We start from the raw sequence: 18,125 nt of genomic DNA, 5'->3' as shown, positions 1-18,125 counted from the left end.
AAATTTCCTGTTATTGTTGTCCGTAATGGTTTAATTTGGATCCATGTAACTCACGTGTTTACAAAAAGAGACTTAATCTAGGAGCTTTGTGTGGATACCTGTAGTTAAAACTTGGCTCACCAATCCATGCCAAATTTTACTAGTACTAACCAATTGGAGTACGTGAGAGTAGACATTAATAATTAGCCAATCGGAGAAGCAATGTTTGGTCAAACATATTGGGCCTTGTTTAGTTCCAAATTTTTTTGCAAAATCGACACTGTAGCACTTTCGTTTGTATTTGACAAATATTATCCAATCACGGAATAACTAGGCTCAAAAGACTCGTCTCGTCAATTCCGACCAAACTGTGCAATTAGTTTTTATTTTCGTCTATATTTAATACTCCATGCATGCGTCTAAAGATTTGATGTGATGGAGAATCTGAAAAATTTTGCAAATTTTTTTGAAAACTAAACAAGGCCTTGGCAATCAAGTGGCTACCCAGTTTAGCTATAGTTTGGCAACAAAATAAATGCATGCCAGATCTGCCAGGAAACTAGGGACACAAAGATAGTAAAAATTATCAAAACTTAATGTAAATAAGGGTTAGAAGCAGAAGTGGTTGTCCATATGAATTTGATTTAATTAAGCACAAGACCCCTAAGATAAGAGTCCCACGGTGCCCAGCATGACAACGTCTACTTGTCACAGTTAGCGGCGGTGTCTGTGGTGGTGTATAGTCGGAGGTGTTGCTGCTGGTGCATGGCCCCCACCGTGTGTGGGTGAGCGCAACACTGGATGACCGCAGACTATGCCCTGTCTACCTCACCCCGCTCGGTAGCATAACCGGCTGCCATTGCCGCCTACATGACCGAGCCGTATGCCGCGGGCGCTGTGATGGTGAGCAGGGGCAAACCGACGGCCGCACACGTAGGCTTAAGTCAGGAGTCATGTGCATAAATCATATCCATGTAGATGACCACATCAGCTTTCTAACCCTCCTTATGTATATTTTAGACTTAGATAAAATCACTTAAATACATTAGGGAGTTAGACATGTGATTTCTTAGTTTAAGAACCCAAATAAAAACCATGTAATACTTTAAAAACTGATCGTAAGATTTACTCTAAATATTAATATTTTATTATATATATTTGGTCAAAGTTAAAGATTGTGAGCTAAATTCCGTTGCACCATTTGCCTCAAAAGAATTTCCATTCCACTAGTTACCCAAGAACCGCTGTCGTAGAATCCGCGCGTGTCAAGACAAGCAAACACCATTGCAATTCACAGAGTGTAGCTGGATGTCCAAGCAAAAAGACCAGCAGTATATAAAACGCCGTACTCTTCCCACATGTTCTTCCGCCTCCACACTTCACAGGGCGCCAGCCAAGAGAGGGGCGGAGAATCTTTCGCCCTGAAAAAGAGCAAAGTGTCAGCCCTTTCCCCCGGTTCCTAAGTTTTGGTACTACTCCAGTCTCCAGCTGCATCATCATTCTCCCCATTCCTTTCCCAACGGAACCAGCAGAGCTCGCATCGCAAGCAACAAAAGAGAAGGACGAACCAGGCGCAGCAGCAGCAGCCGCCCGCCGCCACACGGACACGCAGCAGCAGAGCGTCGCCGCCGCGGTCCTGTCTGGAGCCATGGGGGACGCCGCCGTAAACCACCCCGTGAGTCTCTCGCCCAGCGTAGTTCGTAATCTCCTGACGACCAATCGGCTTAACGTTTTTTCCTTGTGAGGAATTGGAGTTTGGAGTGAATTTCTGCTGAATTCTCTTGTTCTTGTGCCCAAGGGGATAAAAAAAAAAGTACTCCCAAGTTTGGTTCCGTTTTGGTTGAGGTCTCCGGCGCTCAGTTCTTGCAGATAGAATTATAGAAACGGCAGCACTGACAGGAACCTCTGGTTTCTCTTACACTTGCAGGTTGTCGCGGCGGGAGGAGACGCTGGGCAATCGAGCTTCCCCGCCGCCGCCGGCGGGTTCGTCGCCCTCGACGTCGGCGCGCTGTCGTCTCTGGCCGGCGACGCCGGCCTGCCGGGCACGCCCACCGCGCCGCCGCGGACACCCGTAAGTCGTCCGAGAAAACTCGCGTCGCGGGTCGGCCGGCCCCGGCCGGACGCGCGCGGCGGTACGCGCCAAATTCGCTTGCGTTGCTTCCAAAGCTGACTCTTTTTTTGTTTCCCTCGCGCGCCCGTGCCGTGAACGCGACAGAAGGTGATGAGGTCGCTGTCGAGGAAGGGCGACAGGAAGCCGCCCCCGCCCGACGCCGATGCCAACGGCACCGCCGGTACGTCACTCCAAACGATTAGCTCTCTCTGCTTACCATCCAAATCGTGCCTCTCTGGTTATCTTGCCACTTAAGCTAGTGTCAGTAAAAGTGACAATTGACATTACTCTATTAGTAGTATTACCGTGTAATAAGTCCAACGTCGACATGGCTGATACCGAGAGATGCAACGCTGACAGCCTCCGCTGATGATGTATGTATGTATGTATGTGCAGGTGGCGGTAGTGAGCGGCCGCAGCTGTTCGTGCACGTGGCGGCCGGCGACCTCGGGGACGCGCCCGGCAGCGCGCGGCTGGTCGTCCACACGCCGCTGGCCGGCACGCCCGGAAGCAAGTCCCGGCGGTTCGGCAGGCGCCCGGCGCCATGGCTCGATCCCCGGAGGGTCGTCTTCCTCTTCGCCACGCTGTAAGAAACTATCCCCTCCGATTGTCGGTTCTGACGAACTTCTTTTTTAAAATAAAAAAAAAATAAAAGAGAAAAACAGATGCTCTGACCTATCAGCTCAACATAGCAAGTGGCAGTACAGTATGTCTTACAGTAATTCGTCCGTGCTAGTTAACTTTAGTGTCTGCCAAAGTCGCGGTGATTAAATACTCCTGCCTGAAGTACCCAAACGGTTAGGCAGCGCAGTTAAGCGAGTGAGCCTGAACAAGCTACGGACTTACGGACTGACAGTGAACGCACGGTGCAGCATCTTCAGAGAGTCAGTAGCGAGTACAGAGTACTCCTACACAACCAAACAAGGTCATTCCATCAATTCGATGCGATGGATCTTAGGAGTAATAAAACCGGGAGGTGTCAGGGACATCAAGTGCACTGTTCTTCTTCTGCAGCCTCTAGGCTAGGACTAGGACACGCTCGTACGATGGCGACGGGGGCGATGCTCGCAGTGGCAGGGTTGCAGCGCAGGACGGACGACAAAGCCGAAGGTTGTCGGCCCAGTCTCCGTTGCCTTGCAGAACTAGAACTAGCCCTCGGCGCGGCCGGCGTCGCCTTCGCAACAGAGACAGCAGTGGAAAATAAAGACGGAGACCGACGAGCAACCGCCGTGGCGAGCACGACGGCACGACGCTGCCGTGCGCAGTGCGGCGCCGTGGTGTTTCTCGGCCCATGTCTGTCCCCGTCCAGCACATGAGAGTTTCTACTGGAAATGTTTGTTCGGGTTCCTGAATGTCTGAATTCAGGTTCAGAAGTGGATGTCTTCAGTTGAAATACTAGCGTGGCTAACGCACGCCCTTTTTCTGATTTCTGCAGGTCCAGCGTCGGAACGCTGATCCTCCTCTACTTCACGCTGTCCATGAGCAGAGCGGACTCCAGTAGTGGCGGCGGCGGCGCCAGCGACGCCCGGTGAGACGCCGGCCGTCGAAAGCGAAGGGGCATTTTGCCTGATCTGAGAATTTTCGAACTTGCAGAGAATGAGAAGAATACCATAGTCCAGCTATATGAAACAAAGGTGTGCTGCTGCGTGAGACTGAGAGGATAATCTCATGGATGAATATAGAGTGAACCAAAGACAGCGAAGGAATCGAGCCGGATGGGGAGTTTGATGGAGAAGTTTGTGATGGCAGACATCCTTGTTTCTTCTTTTGTTCTCTCTTTTTTTTTTCTGATTTTCTCAAAAAAGGGATACATGTCACTTTTACAGGGTAACAGATAATACTGGATTTTTATTCCCCCCTGATGCTTAAAACACAAACAGACAAATTGTGGTACATATCTCAAGAGCGATAGCCAATTGTCTTTGCTCGGATGCCGTTTATTCAACAGTGGTACATATACAGATCTTTGCTGAACCTAACCTCAATGAACAGAGAATGATGCGAATCACAAGGGGTGATGCAAGATAATTTGGGACCCTCTATGCACTATGGCACTAAGAGCAATTCAAGTAGTAGAGCTAAGTTGTAAAAACCAAACTTACAATAGTAGTCTCTTATTTCGCTATAAGGATTTTTTTTCTCTTACTTTTACCCATGTCCTACTTTCTATTTTCTAATCCTTCTCACATTCACGTAATGTTTGGGCGGTCGACGGCCCACCACTTCCTAGTCTCGCTTGCCTAGCGTGTTGCTTGCATAAGAGTCAAACTCTCCTCTCTTGTCTCCTCTCTTCTCTCCTCTAGATGAGCATTTGCTTGGCTATAAGACTATTATTGTACTTATTCTAATCTGGCCAGATAGACTTCGATAAAAATTGCCGAATTGAATAGGTTTACGGCATTTGAAATCACTTCACCGAAGCGGAGTATATAGACTTAAAACTCCGTAGCAAAGACCTTGTAATACTCGGCATGAGTGTTAACCAACTGACATAAAATTGTAGACTAGGACTGGAGCCACCCTGCAACAACACAAACAGATTTCTTAAGTTACTCAGTCTAATGCTAAACATTTCATGTTAACCGTCTATTATTAACATTGTTTTCTAAGAGGTGTGGTTGATCGACACCAACAGTTGCCATATCTTGTATTTTTCAGGTCTAAAACTCGTTTTCATTTAGTTGCAAGCATAGCCTGTTTCTTTCTTTTCTTTTTTTCTTTCTTTTTTTAGGGGGAGGGGGCAGTATAGGCTGTTTCTATGTAGTTTGTCAAATCAAAACAAATATCGAGTAGTAATGATTATCTTAAGATCATTGAATCTGCTACAGTTTCATCTCAACCAGACTGTCAGTGTCTAAATGTCTGTATCTCACTTAAGGGCGTTTCTGGTCCATCAGATAAACCCAAGCACACATACTACCAGATGTTCATCCTGGTACTTTCAACCACATCCACAAAATGCTTAGTTCGGACAGCAACCAGAAAAAAATAGAAAGAGTAGCAGTCACTGTAAAGGCATAGGGACCAAAGAGCAAGATCTATCAAGCTAAATGAACACCAACAGGAACAGGACTTAAGATAAAGTAACAACAAAAGAAAAATCAACAAAAAAAAAAACTTAAGGCATCTGATCTTCAGGTTGGGTATGAACACATTTTGAACTCCTTTCGGAGTTTCGGGAAAGGTCAGCCTATCTAATTTAACAGTGTGTACTTTTTTACCCCAAAAAAAAAATCAAACAATACTATGGGCAAATACTTGAAAAAACATACTGCCTTGCAAAATCCTTGTTCCCGAGGAAAGTTAGAATATTCAGGTCCAAATGTAATGATTTGTCCCTGCCACCTAGACAACTAGAAGGTTTGTGATCATGGGGTTGAGTTTCCTGCAGGAGGTATATTACTCTGATTTTCAGGTAATTTGCACAAAGGCAGTTCACCCTACTATTTTACCTGACATTGAAATTCTATAATGACCAAATAAAGTGAGGCCATAGAGGGTCATAAACGCAATATACATTTGTTTCTGCTGTGCAAAACTTCAAGTTATCTTTAAGATACAAACGCCACCAAGAAGGTGGTCCAACAAAAAAATAAAAAAAAAGGCTGTGGTGCTTGACACGGAGCTTATCAAAACATGCACACAATACAAGGTGTAGTAGAAGGGATAGAACACAATACTAGTACCGTTTTGATATGCGTGGCATGGAGCACTTCTGTTTCCTGTCATGGTAAATCCTCACAATGACAGCAGCTGTTTCCTCTATAGCTTTTCCAGTGATCCCTGCATGAAAAACCGTACGAAAGCATGTTTTTAAACAAAGAAACAACAAACAAAAGGTTTCATGAATACAGCTAACTTGACTTACCAATGACTGGCCACGTTGGGTTTTGAGCAAAAATTTGATTTGCATGGAGCAGTTCCTGCCTCACATGTTCCATTTCGGCATAATGGCTCTGATACCCATCACCAAAACCTAGAGCTTTGGCCCTAGTCTTTCTAATTGCTTGAAGAACCACCGGGTTTACTGTCAATCCAAAAATCTTGTCTTGGCTGATCTCAAAAAGGGTCTTTGGAAGATTCACTCCCATCACAATTGGGACATTTGCTACCTTGTATCCCTTTTGAGCTAGATATATTGACAATGGTGTCTTCCCTGTACGTGAAACACCAGCAAGTACAATGTCTGCACGGTTGAGGTTCTGTGGCAGAGCCCCATCATCTTGTTTGATGGTAAAATCAATAGCATCAATCCGTCGAAAGTAGTCCTCTGTTAGTTTACCCTGTCGACTAGGAGAGCTTCGTGGAATTCCAGATGGAGCAACACCAATATGAGAAGCAATGGCTTCAATTGTAGGCCGAAGAACATCAGTGGACGGAACACCCCAGAAATCGCAGGCCTTCTTAGCTGATTCAGCCATTGAAGGATCAGCAAGGGTATATAGAACCAGTGCCCCTTCCTTTGCTGCTTGCTTTATTACCTCAAGAATTCGATCCATGTCGTTAATCTACAGAACATTATCAGAAGTTGTTACTTACAAAAGATGCAGCCTATTACTAAAAAGTGATGTGCACCTAACATTTTTCAAGCCAGCGCAGATAGAAAAGTGATGTGCAGCTAATAAAATTTCTGTATACAAATAAATTATCATTCAAACTGACAAGTTGTAGTATAGCACAGTAATTGATAGTAGTTGTGCTATAATCAACCTGAAAATAGATCACTTGTGCACATACCACTACAGAGGAGGGTGATATTCCCAGGGTGTTAAATTCCATCCATAAAACTAGCAGTCATTGATTTGTCCTCCAAGATCCGACTTTTCGTCAGTTTCATTTCTCCAAATTAGCATTTCACATTAAATTATTCTTTTTTTCTGAGACTTCACATTAAGGTCTTGTTTAGATCCAAAAACTTTTTAGATTTTGACACTGTAGCACTTTCGTTTGTATTTCACAATTATTGTCCAACCAAGGACTAACTATGCTCAAAAGATTCGTCTCACAAATTACAGACAAACTGTGTAATCTCCCGCAAGATTCGATGTGACGGGGAATCTTGAAAATTTTTTGGATTTTGGGATGAACTAAACAAGGCCTAAATTATTCAGTTACACCTGTGGCATCATCAAAATCTACATCTACAGTCCAAAAATTTCAGGGCTCCTAATTGGCTAATTCGATAGTTAGATGACAAAACAGGACATCTCCCATGATAACTACTCACTCTGTCATCAGTTAGCAGCAGTTAGCAGTGTACCACACCATGAACGTACTTCCAGAAAAAAGAAAGTATACGGAGGCATATTTACCATGGAGATGAGGTGGGTGTTGACAGCGCAGCCGCGGTCGACGAAGCAGTGCTCGAACTGTCCGAGCGCGGCGTTCACCGCGTGCTCCGCGGTCCACCCGGTCCCGTCCGACACGATGTAGATGGCCTTCCCGGGCGCGGCGTCCCTCTCGGCCACGCACACGTCGTCGTCCCCGCCATCCTCCACCGCCACCGCAGCGTCCTCGGGCCGCGGCGACTTGGTCGCCGGCAGCACCGAGGCCGAGGACAGCTTGGCGCGGTCCGACGACTCCGACCCCGGCCGGCGGCCCGACCGCAGCGCCCGCGCCCGGGACCACCGGCTGAGCTGCGGGCTCGCGCGCAGCACGTGGGACGAGGCGGCGGCCTCAGCCGGGCGTGGTGGTGGCGGGGCCGGGGCGGCGTCAGACTGAGACTGAGACTGAGACTGGGCAGCTGGGCTCTTGACGGCGCGGGTGAGAGGTGGGGGGGAGTCAGGGGCGCAGGACGAGGGGGCGAGGCAGCGAGCGGTGGGGGACGGCGGCTGCAGCGGCGCCGCGAGCGGCTTGGCGCTCCCAATCATTGAGCTAAGCTGAGGGCGGTGGCGAGTCCAGCGGTCACTGTTCACCCGCGTGGCGTGTGTGGACGAGGACGACGACGGATGGCAGTGGTTACAGAGGAAACGATTTCGCGTTGCTTTCAAGACAGCGCTGATATTTATTATAGGCCGCGGCCGCGGGGGCGGTTTGGTCAGGTGGCCGCGCGAAACATGGGACACCAACGCCATCACGCCGACGGGATTGGACCATGGACCACCAATCCGTCTCGGCATCCGTGGCCCGTGGGGAAATCTGCGTGCGGATTTTTGTCCTTTAGCATTCCTGTTCTACATTGGTTACATGCATATTCGAGTCGTAGCGTTCAAATGAAGTGGCCGCCTGGAGCAGTCCCAAGTCCCAACTCCCGGCGACCGTGCGGAGGGAAGGCGCGTTGGTATGACCACTGTCTTACCGCCTTGGCTACAGAGGCGGTGGCATGCCGTGATGGCGTTCAGTTCGCCATTGACAGGGGGGTACATCGACTTATTTTGGAGACCGACTGTCAGGTACTCGTGAATCTATGGAAGCATCCCTCACGTCATAACTCTGAGGTTGGGCCACTGCTTCAACAAATCAATGATCTAAGCCGGAGTTTTGCGGAATTTGTTTCTGTGTTTTCTAGTAAAACTTGTAATTTGCTAGCTCATGAATGTGCTAAATTGGTGTCTCGTGATAGACCGGTGGAGGAGTGGCTTGTACCACCACCGGCTCTACAGGATATTGCAAACAATGATTGTAACCATGTTCATGATGAATAAATGAAGCTCCGGCTGTTGCTCACAAAAAAAAAAAAAAGTCCCAACTCCCGGCTGGAGAAGTATGAATATGGAAGATGTGAGATTAACATTGGCAGGTTGTATGTCAGCTACAGAAGTAATGGATGGCATCCTAGCTCTCAAGGAAGAAATAAAATTGAAAGTAGTCATACTGCTGTGGTGCTGGTGGGATGATCGTAATAAATTAGATCAAGGGAGAAGTCGAAGATCCACTGAAGAAATCTGCAACTCTATTACATATCACTTTGTCAATATGGAGAAGCTGAAGCTTTTCTCACCTCCCCCACCTCCCAGGCCTTCATTCCAAAAACAAAAATGGCAGCCACCACCAGAAAACATCTACAAGATAAATTGTGATGGCACATTTATGCAGGACACTAAAAAGGGAGGCTGGGGATGTATCATTCAAGATATAAAGGTGAATTCATGGCTGCCAAGGCTGGATCTTTACATCACGTATCAAATGCCCTTCATGCTGAAAGTCTAGCATGTCTAAAGAGGCTACAACTTGCTTCTTCTCTTGACATGCAGAATGTGCTTCTGGAAACTGACGCTCAAATTTTGGCTTCGGCCTTGACATCTACTAGCTATGATCGTTCTGAATTGGGGATGATCTTCAGAGAGATTAAGACTAGAATGAATTTTGATTTTCTTTGTTGTAAAATTTCTAAGTGCTCCAGAGATTGTAATTCAATTGCTGATGTATTAGCCTCTTATGGAGCTGCCTTAGGGCACTCACAATGCAGACTTTATCATAGAGTCTAAAGTTATTTATTACCTCGAACAATGTGGACTTGGAGTCTAAATAAGACTTGGAGTCTTATTTTTTCTACCTTTTTCTTCAATAAATATGCTGCCACATCAGTAAAATACCATAAATAATATGTAATTAATTGTCTTGGACTCTGTGATAGAGTCTTGCATTGTGAGTGCCCTTAGATGCCGGTGAGTCTAGTTTGTGGCTGGACCAAGCACCGAACTTTGTATTATCAATGGTTTCTGGCGAGTTGCCAGGAGCTGTTTAATATAAGGAAACATGTTTTCCTTTTCAAAAAAAAACTCCCAAAACATCCTATGGAAACCTCATTTTTTTAAAAAAAAATTAAGTATATATATATATATATATTAAACATTATTATATTACTTATAAAATGTAATTTTAATAATAAACTTATTTAAAAATATAAATGTCAATATTATTTTTAGTATAACTAGTTGAATCTAAAAGAGCTTGATTTCTCGAAGATCGCGTTTATTTTAGAACGAAGACGGTAAAAAATCACAACCTTTCTAGTTCTATATTAGAAATTTCATAGAAATTATATAAAAAAACTTATAAATATCAAGTCATTTTTTAAAATATAGAGAATAGAAAAATCTCTTATATTCCAGAAGAAGTTGTAGTTATTTTTCTTATAACAGATATACCAGGTTTAAACAATCATATTAAGAAATCTACAAATGTAATTACATAGAAAATATAAGCCTCGGTTCATGATCTTTTTCACCTGTAGATCTACTTTATAGAAACTTAACAAAATTCGGTTTACCTTTTTATGTACTTGTGTGATTTATTATTATGCATTTTATAAGTTTAAGTTCATTTGGTTCATTTTCAGAAAATAATAAAAAGCTAAAATGACTTTATAATGAAAACTGTAAACAATTCCCAAATCAGCATTAGTGCTGACGCACGACGACAAACCATGGGTGGTGAACTGGTGATGACCTGCTGGGGCGAATACCCTGTTTGCAGTGCAGTCTTAAGGCGTGTTTAGTAGAGCTCTAACTTCAGCTAAACCGCTTAAGTTATAGCTTCTCCGATGAAACAATTTTCTGTGGCCTTATACTGTTGAGGTAAAACTTTTAGTAAAGCAACTCCTCGGCCTTGTTTAGTTCCAAAAAATTTTGTAAAATTTTTCAGATTCTCCGTCACATCAAATCTTACGACATATATATGAAGTATTAAATATAGATAATGCCTTGTTTAGATTGGAGATGAAAAATTTTTTGGTGTCACATCAGATGTGTCGGAAGGATGTCGGGAGAGGTTTTTAGAAACTAATAAAAAACAAATTACATAGCTCGTCTAGAAACTGCAAGACAAATCTATTAAGCATAATTAATCTGTCATTAGCACATGTGGGTTACTGTGCACTTAAGGCTAATCATGGATTAACTAGGTTTAAAAGATTCATCTCGCGATTTTCGACCAAACTGTGTAATTAGTTTATTTTTTTATCTACATTTAATGTTTCATGCATGTGTCCAAAGATTCGATGGGATGCATGAAATTTTTTTGGGTGGGGAACTAAACAGAGCCTAAAAAAGATAACTAATTACACAGTTTGCATGTAATTTGCGAGACAAATCTTTTGAGCCTACTTAGTCTATAATTGGACAATATTTGTCAAATACAAACGAAAGAGCTGCTATTCACATTTTATAAATTTTTTGCAAGTAAACAAGACCCTCGTTAAAAGGGTGAAATATCCAAAATACCCCTATATTTATTTTTTCTATTATCTTTTTTCTTCTCTCGTAAGAGAATCTCCAATATTCTAAAAAAAGCAATTGGTAAATCAATGTGTTTTTCAAGTGCCTAGAAAAGTTAGGAGCATATTTCTTAGGTTGCTCCAACAGCTTCAAAAATCACGGTTGTAAAATATACAAGACAATTTTATATGATAAATATACAAACCATGTTAATCATTTTTATTTTTTTCTTTGTCTCTTGTATATCTACGTCAGGATTCAGGAACCATATTCTACTCTTTATTCTTCTTCGTGTACTTCCACCTTCAAATTGGGCAACAGATATGCATGCATATTTGTCCTCATGACTAGGTTGATTTTTCAAGTGCCGAGAGGTCAGGAGTTAAGATAAAGAGTTGCTGGAAACCAAATTTTTCAATCTATCTGCTTTCTCTGTCCATAAAATATTGTAGTTATCGCTTTTTTAGAAATCAAACGGTTTAAATTTTGACTAAATTTATATGAATTCAGTTGCGGCGGCTCCAACCGTAGATTTCGCCTTGCCAACCACCAAGGCCTCGTTTTAGTTGTAAATTCTTTTTGCAAAATGAACACCGTAGAAATTTTGTTTGTATTTGACAAATAATGTCTAATTATGGACTAACCAGTCTCAGAAGATTTATCTCGCAAATTACAGAAAAATTATATAATTAATTATTTTTTAATTTATATTTAATACTCAATAAATATTTCATAAAATTCTATGTGACGAGAAATATGAAAAATTTTACAAAATTTCGGTAAGAGCTACGACTCCACCGTACCACGAACGTGACTCCACCTCTTATTGACCGCTCCTACAACTCTACTCCGCTATCTGTCTACCGTAGCATCTCGTGTTGCCGTCGTCTCACGGAATCTGCGCAACCAGGTTGGGGCAAATCGAGGAAGGAGCTGACTGCACCATGCTAAGAAGGTCGCGCCGCCGTCTTACCAACAATTTAGATTAAAGAGAGCCGAATAAATATAATAACATTTTTAAACATGATAAATATAAATATAAGTATATTTTCAACAATATTTTGATATTTTTATATATGTAGTTTGTATTCATGATAAAAAGTCATAATACTATGATAAAAAAACAAATGAATTGGCGGTTTGATGTGCTATAAATTGAAAATCTTCAAGGGTATTGATTTTTTTCTACAGTGTTGGGGTGGCCACGGCCCCTGCTTGCCACCCCCTGGTTCCGCCAGTGCTTCTCGCCCCACCATTTTCTTGCTCCGCCGTCTTCCCTATCGCCATTGTCTCGCACTATTATTGCCTGTGCCGTGATTAGACTTCGGGCCTTCCAGCATTCGCACGTCATCTTTTCCTTTTGGGCTCCCCGTCATAACATGTATCTGTTTTCCTTTCAGTTACAGAGCTTTAGGAAGCAGTTGGTTCATCTAGTAGCTCCTAAATTTAGTTATATTTAGTTACTTTTGGTCACTTTGTTGCCATATACTGACTAAATATGACTAAAATGGCTTTAGTCCTTTTTTGCAACTCTGAAATTGCTAAAAGTGACTAAACCATTTAGACCCTTACAATAACCAACATCTTTTTCGTCCGGAATATCGGATATCGAGTGGAAGGGACGAGCGGGGCACTGACGATAACCTCGGATAATTTTGGTCTTCCTGGCCATTTCGGATTTCTCCTTCAGATATAATAGGGTCTTGTTTACTTCCAAAATTTTTTACAAAATAGGAATAGTAGCACTTTCGTTTATATTTGACAAATATTGTTAAATTATAGACTAACTAGGCTCAAAAGATTCGTCTCGTCAATTACGACCAAACTGTGTAATTAGTTTTTATTTTTATCTATATTTAATACTCCATGCATACGTCTAAAGATTCGATATGACGGAAAATCTAAAAAAATTTGCAAATTTTTTGGAATTAAACGCCTAGATTGGTTGCCTACTCACATACGGAATCGTACCTTATCGTTATGGCACGCGCTCCAATTCCGGATGTACAGTATGCAGAGGCATACAGCTCGTTGCGTCGGCCTTTTTAGTTGACGAAAGAAAAAAATTTCGCGACACTGTAGCATTTTTGTTTGTTTGTGGTAATTATTGTTTAACTATGGACTAACTAGGCTCAAAAGATTCGTCTCGTTAATTCCGACCAAACCGTGTAATTAGTTTTTGTTTTTCATCTATATTTAATACTAAATGCATGCGTTTAAAGATTCGATGTGACAGAAAATCTTGAAAAATTTTGAGTTTTTGGGTGGAAGTAAACAGAACCCGCCCGCTGCTCCTGACTTCTGACTTTCTGAAGCAATAGCAAACGCAATATTAATACTGAAGTACCAGTACAGTAGTGTTTTGTGCTTTGAGGTTCTCCTCTTCTCTTTTTGCGATGCAGCCACGCGGTGCAGAGTAAAAACTCTGTGAGTGTGGTCAGTGGTCACGGAAACGGCACGTGAAGGGAAAAGGAAAATCGGTGCTCGCGGGCCGCGAGGGAAAACGGTGACAAGTGCTTCATTGGGCTGGATGTTGCGCTCGTCTTGGCCTACTTGGGCTTTCCTAGCGACAGCTTGTAGACCGTGATTTGGTTATTTTTGTTTTCATGATCACCGTTTTGACCGTTTGATCTAGAGCCAACGGCTCAGATCTGCGCCCTACCGTCGCTTCCTCCTCCCTCCTCTATAAGTAAGATGCTTAAATTTACAATTCTTTGAGTTTAGAAAAACGCTTATCTATTCAAAGTTTTACCATTATAATTTTATTTATGTCTTATTCATGTTATTTTCTACACTTGCTGCGTATAAGGGTCTGTCACACAAGTATGTCTACACGAATACATACGGACGTCAAGTTCTCGCCTCCTCCGTTAGTCCGAGGCCGCGAGCCCACCCACGGGCCACGGACGCCTCGCCTCGCCTCGCTGCGTCCGCGCGCCCGCTCCACCTCCAGCCCCCCACAGCCAGGCCATCACGGTGGCACGCCCGCGGCCGACGGGCTCCTGGCCAGCGCCTCACGAATCCGCGGCGAGCAAGGAGTCCTAGAATATAGCAGGATGGCATTTTGGGTATGTCTATGCATTCCCTATCCGGCGATGACACTAGTGTCCAGGCAACAACATGCTTTTCAGGTAACAAAAAACCCGTGGCAATATCTGTGTTCGCAAGACATCCACGAATCAGTAAGCAATGGCGGATGTCTGCATAATCTGGGATGACGCTTGTCATTGTTGCAGAATCTGGACACTGTCATTGCCCGGGATTCTTCCCGTCCGAACGTTCGGACGGGAGTCTCGGTCCGATGATTCCCGCGCGATGTTCCCGCGTGTGGACGCGAGCAGCTGCTACTCGCATGTACGGGCGACGGTTTTCATCCAGGTGCGTATGTTTTCCTTTTTGTTTCCTATTTTTTCTTTTTTCCTTATTTTATCTTCTTTTCTTTTTCTTTATTATTTTTTCCCTCTCATTCGCTGTTGTCTAGTTTTCTTTTTTTCTTTTTCTTTATGTTTCTTTTCCTTTTTTCTTGGTATTTTTATTTTCTTTATTTTTTTGTTTCTGTTCTTTTTTTTTCTTATTTTCTTTTTATAGCTTCAATTTGATTTTACTTTTACTTTTTTTGTTTATCTTATTTTTATTTTACTATGTTTATTTTATCTTTATTTTTTACTTTTTTATTTTCTTTATTTATTTTTCTATTCCTTTTTCTGCTTCAATTTATTTATTTTATTTTATTTTCTTATTACTTTCTATTTCTTTTCTTCATTATTATTTTTTTGTTTTATTTACCAACACATTAATATAGCGTTAGTTATGAAGGTATTTATTGGATCGTTTTTTGCGGTATGCATGCGGTGGAAGCACAACAAATGCCTCTGGATGATCATGTTGGGTAGTAGTTGTTCAATCCTTTTAGTAGACTGATATTAGTTACATATAGAGAAAAACTAAAAAATCTACATACAAGCGCGTGGATCGATATTATTTTTTGTATTTATTTCATTCAATTTATTATTATTATTCTTTATTTATACTATATTTAGCCCTTGTGTCTCCACAAACTGTTGTTGCCGTCTCGCGACCGCCGTCCACGGGCGATGGGCTAACCTATGTTTTTGGGCGTATGGGCGAAGTGCCATTTTCTTTTTTTGGTTTTTCTTTTCTTTTTGTGCTTCATTTATTTTTTCTTTTTATTTCCTTTTTGTGCTTAATTTATTTTTTATTTTTTTTTGTTTTATGTGTTTTTATTATTCTTTTCATTTTTTAAATTGTTTATCTTTATTTTTTACTTTTGCTTTTTATTTTCTTTCCTTTCCTTTTCTTATTATTTTTTTTCCTTGCTTCAATTTATTATTTTTGTTTCATGTGATTTTTTTTATGTTTTCATATTTCTTTTTTTGTTTACTTCATTTAATTTTGTTTTTATGTTTATTCTTTTTTCTCTCTTTTTCTTGTTCTCTTTTTACTTAATGTTTTCTATAGTTTTTCCTTTTCATTTATTTTATATTTTCATGCTTCACTATTTTTTTGTTTTATGTTTTTTAATACTCTTTTAACTTTTTATATTTTATGTTTCTTTTATTTTTTTTATTTTCTTATTATTTTGATGCTCGCATGTTGTGCATGTAATGTTCTTTGTTTCTTTACTAATAATTATAAACGAGATGTTCTATGGTGTTTTTTATGTTCACATACTAAACATATAATACTGTGGTATGTATTTAGTGATATTCACGTAATATATATGCGATGTTCTATATTGTATTTAGTAATGTTCTATGATATATCTAGTGATGTTCACTTAATATATATGCGATGTTCTTATTGTATTTAGTAATGTTCTATGATATATCTAGTGATGTTCACCTAATATACATTTTATTTTCTATGATGTATTTAGTAATGTTCACATAATATATGTGATGTTCTATATTTTATTTAGTAATGTTCTATGATATATTTAGTGATGTTCACTTACTACACATATGTTGTTCTGTGATGTATTTTATTAGTGTTCACATAATATATATGTGATGTTCTATAATGCATTAAATGATGTTCTATGGTATTTCTAACAATGTTCGTTTAGTATACATGTGGTGTTCTATAGCATATTTTTAGGATGTTTAAAAAGCATCTATGTGATATTCTTTTAATTTTTTTCTATAACATGTTTTATTTTTTTGTCTTATGTTTTTGCTCTACATTTTATTATTTTTATTTATGTTATTATATATTTATTTTTATGTATATTATAATACCAGTTTTATGAACGAACACTCTTCTTACAAAGATAGAACATTATTTTTTTGAACATAGAACATCATTTCTGATAAATAAATAAAAATGTTCTATCTTTATAAAATAAATGTTCGTTAAAAAAAGTTATCTAAATATATTCATGTGAGATCTTGTTTTGAAGGATTTATTGTAAGGAACTCGATGGTCAAATCGAAATTTAGTTTTAATATTTGGTTTAGTAGTTATGACTTTTTTTTTTGTTTCGTTAAAAATCACGTGCATGAGCTGAAGGCTGAATTGATTGTGGTGGGCCAGCTAGATATGACAACTTTAGCTTTATGCATGCTACCTCTGTCTACCGTAGGCTACCTCTGCCAGCTGCTAATTAAATTTGCATGTGATACAAGAGGCGGGAAAAATAGGCGGGAAGCTGCCGGACGGTGGTCTCGGTCCGAATGGACGGGACTGTAGCAGCCCCCGTCATTGCCGCAGAGGAGATGGTGGCGCTGCTAGCTGCAGGTGGCGCGTGTCCACCACACCCGACGTCGTGGCGGACTCCACGTAGTTGCGGTGCACGACGGTGCAGAGTATCTCCGTGCCTCCGCCCACGCGTTGGGCAACGCCGGCAGGCCGTGGCCGTCCACGAGCAGGTGGTTGGTGCCTCACCTCAGCGTGCGCCACCACGAGCTCCGTGCCGGCGTTGTCACAGTCGATAGCGGGCACGCCCGTGTCGGCGTTGGCAATGACACGGCCAGCAGAGGGGAAGATGCGGGAGAGGAAATCACCGAGGTAGATGTGGAAGGAGAGGGCTGGAGTATCGTGGGGAAGCCCCACGGCGAAGCGGATGCGCGTACGCGACCCTGACGTCGACACGCTCCAATAAAAAAAAAACTCAGGACTGGTTCAGTTCGTAAATTTTTTTGGATTTCGACATTATAGTATTTTCATTTTTATTTGATAAACATTGTCTAATCATGGAGTAACTAGACTTTAAAAATTTATCTCGTGATTTACAGATAAACTATACAATTAGTTTTTGTTTTTATGTATATTTAATGCACCATGCGTGTGCCGCAAGATTCGATGTGATGGGAAATCTTAAAATTTTTTTGAACTAAACAAGGCCTCAAAGCTAGAAGTTATAAATCTCATCTAGAGATACAATTTTTATATAACGACTATTTTTATCCAAAATTATATGAAAAAAATATATATTTTAAAGTTGTGTTTTGCCACACTATAACGCGGCACTATAGTGCTTCTGCACCTTAAGAATGGCACGGCAAGGTTTTTTCACATGAAAATCGTTGTCCACCATGGCAGACATGGTCAAATGGGTTAGTTTTAAAAATAAAAAATAATAATATTAAATTTAGATTTTTTTAAAAAAAATTAAGGTTAAAAGATTTGTCTGATTTTTCTAGGTCCAGCGTGGAAACGCTGATCCTCCTCTACTTCATTCTATCGGCGGACTACAGTAGTGGTGGCGGCAGAATGCCCGGTGAAACGCCGGCCGTTGAGAGCGAAGGGGGCATTTCCCGCGAGGTCTTGTTGAAAAGAAAATTTTTTGGATAGTGTAATATATTTGTAACTATAGTAATTAATATTTAATCATGGATAAATCAGTTTTAAAAATTTTA

At 41.4% G+C, this 18,125-nt stretch overlaps 2 protein-coding genes across 4 annotated transcripts; one reads left to right on the top strand and one right to left on the bottom strand.

The window, feature by feature from the left end:
* LOC8080150 lies at positions 1,164–3,974 on the top strand. 2 transcript variants are annotated; one of them, XM_021453304.1, is made up of 5 exons: positions 1,164–1,654; positions 1,907–2,050; positions 2,198–2,270; positions 2,486–2,675; positions 3,525–3,974. In XM_021453304.1, the coding sequence occupies exons 1-5, from the start codon at positions 1,628–1,630 to the stop codon at positions 3,619–3,621; spliced, it is 531 nt and encodes a 176-aa protein (XP_021308979.1). In that variant the 5' UTR covers positions 1,164–1,627; the 3' UTR covers positions 3,622–3,974. The 2 variants fall into 2 exon arrangements, with proteins under 2 accessions (XP_021308979.1, XP_021308978.1); XM_021453303.1 differs by having other exon boundaries at positions 1,165–1,654; positions 2,195–2,270.
* Positions 3,987–8,178, bottom strand: LOC8080149 (pyruvate, phosphate dikinase regulatory protein, chloroplastic). Of its 2 annotated transcripts, XM_021453302.1 has the most exons (4): positions 7,402–8,178; positions 5,958–6,597; positions 5,776–5,872; positions 3,987–4,610 (listed from the first exon to the last, which is right to left on the bottom strand). In XM_021453302.1, the coding sequence occupies exons 1-4, from the start codon at positions 8,161–8,163 to the stop codon at positions 4,568–4,570; spliced, it is 1,542 nt and encodes a 513-aa protein (XP_021308977.1). In that variant the 5' UTR covers positions 8,164–8,178; the 3' UTR covers positions 3,987–4,567. The 2 variants fall into 2 exon arrangements, with proteins under 2 accessions (XP_021308977.1, XP_002460803.2); XM_002460758.2 differs by lacking the exon at positions 3,987–4,610 and having other exon boundaries at positions 5,587–5,872.

This window comes from Sorghum bicolor, chromosome 2 (assembly GCF_000003195.3).
Source record: "Sorghum bicolor cultivar BTx623 chromosome 2, Sorghum_bicolor_NCBIv3, whole genome shotgun sequence".
Taxonomy (NCBI): domain Eukaryota; kingdom Viridiplantae; phylum Streptophyta; class Magnoliopsida; order Poales; family Poaceae; genus Sorghum; species Sorghum bicolor.
The sequence above is the reverse complement of the archived record's forward strand: the minus strand, read 5'-3'. Positions and strand labels throughout refer to the sequence as shown.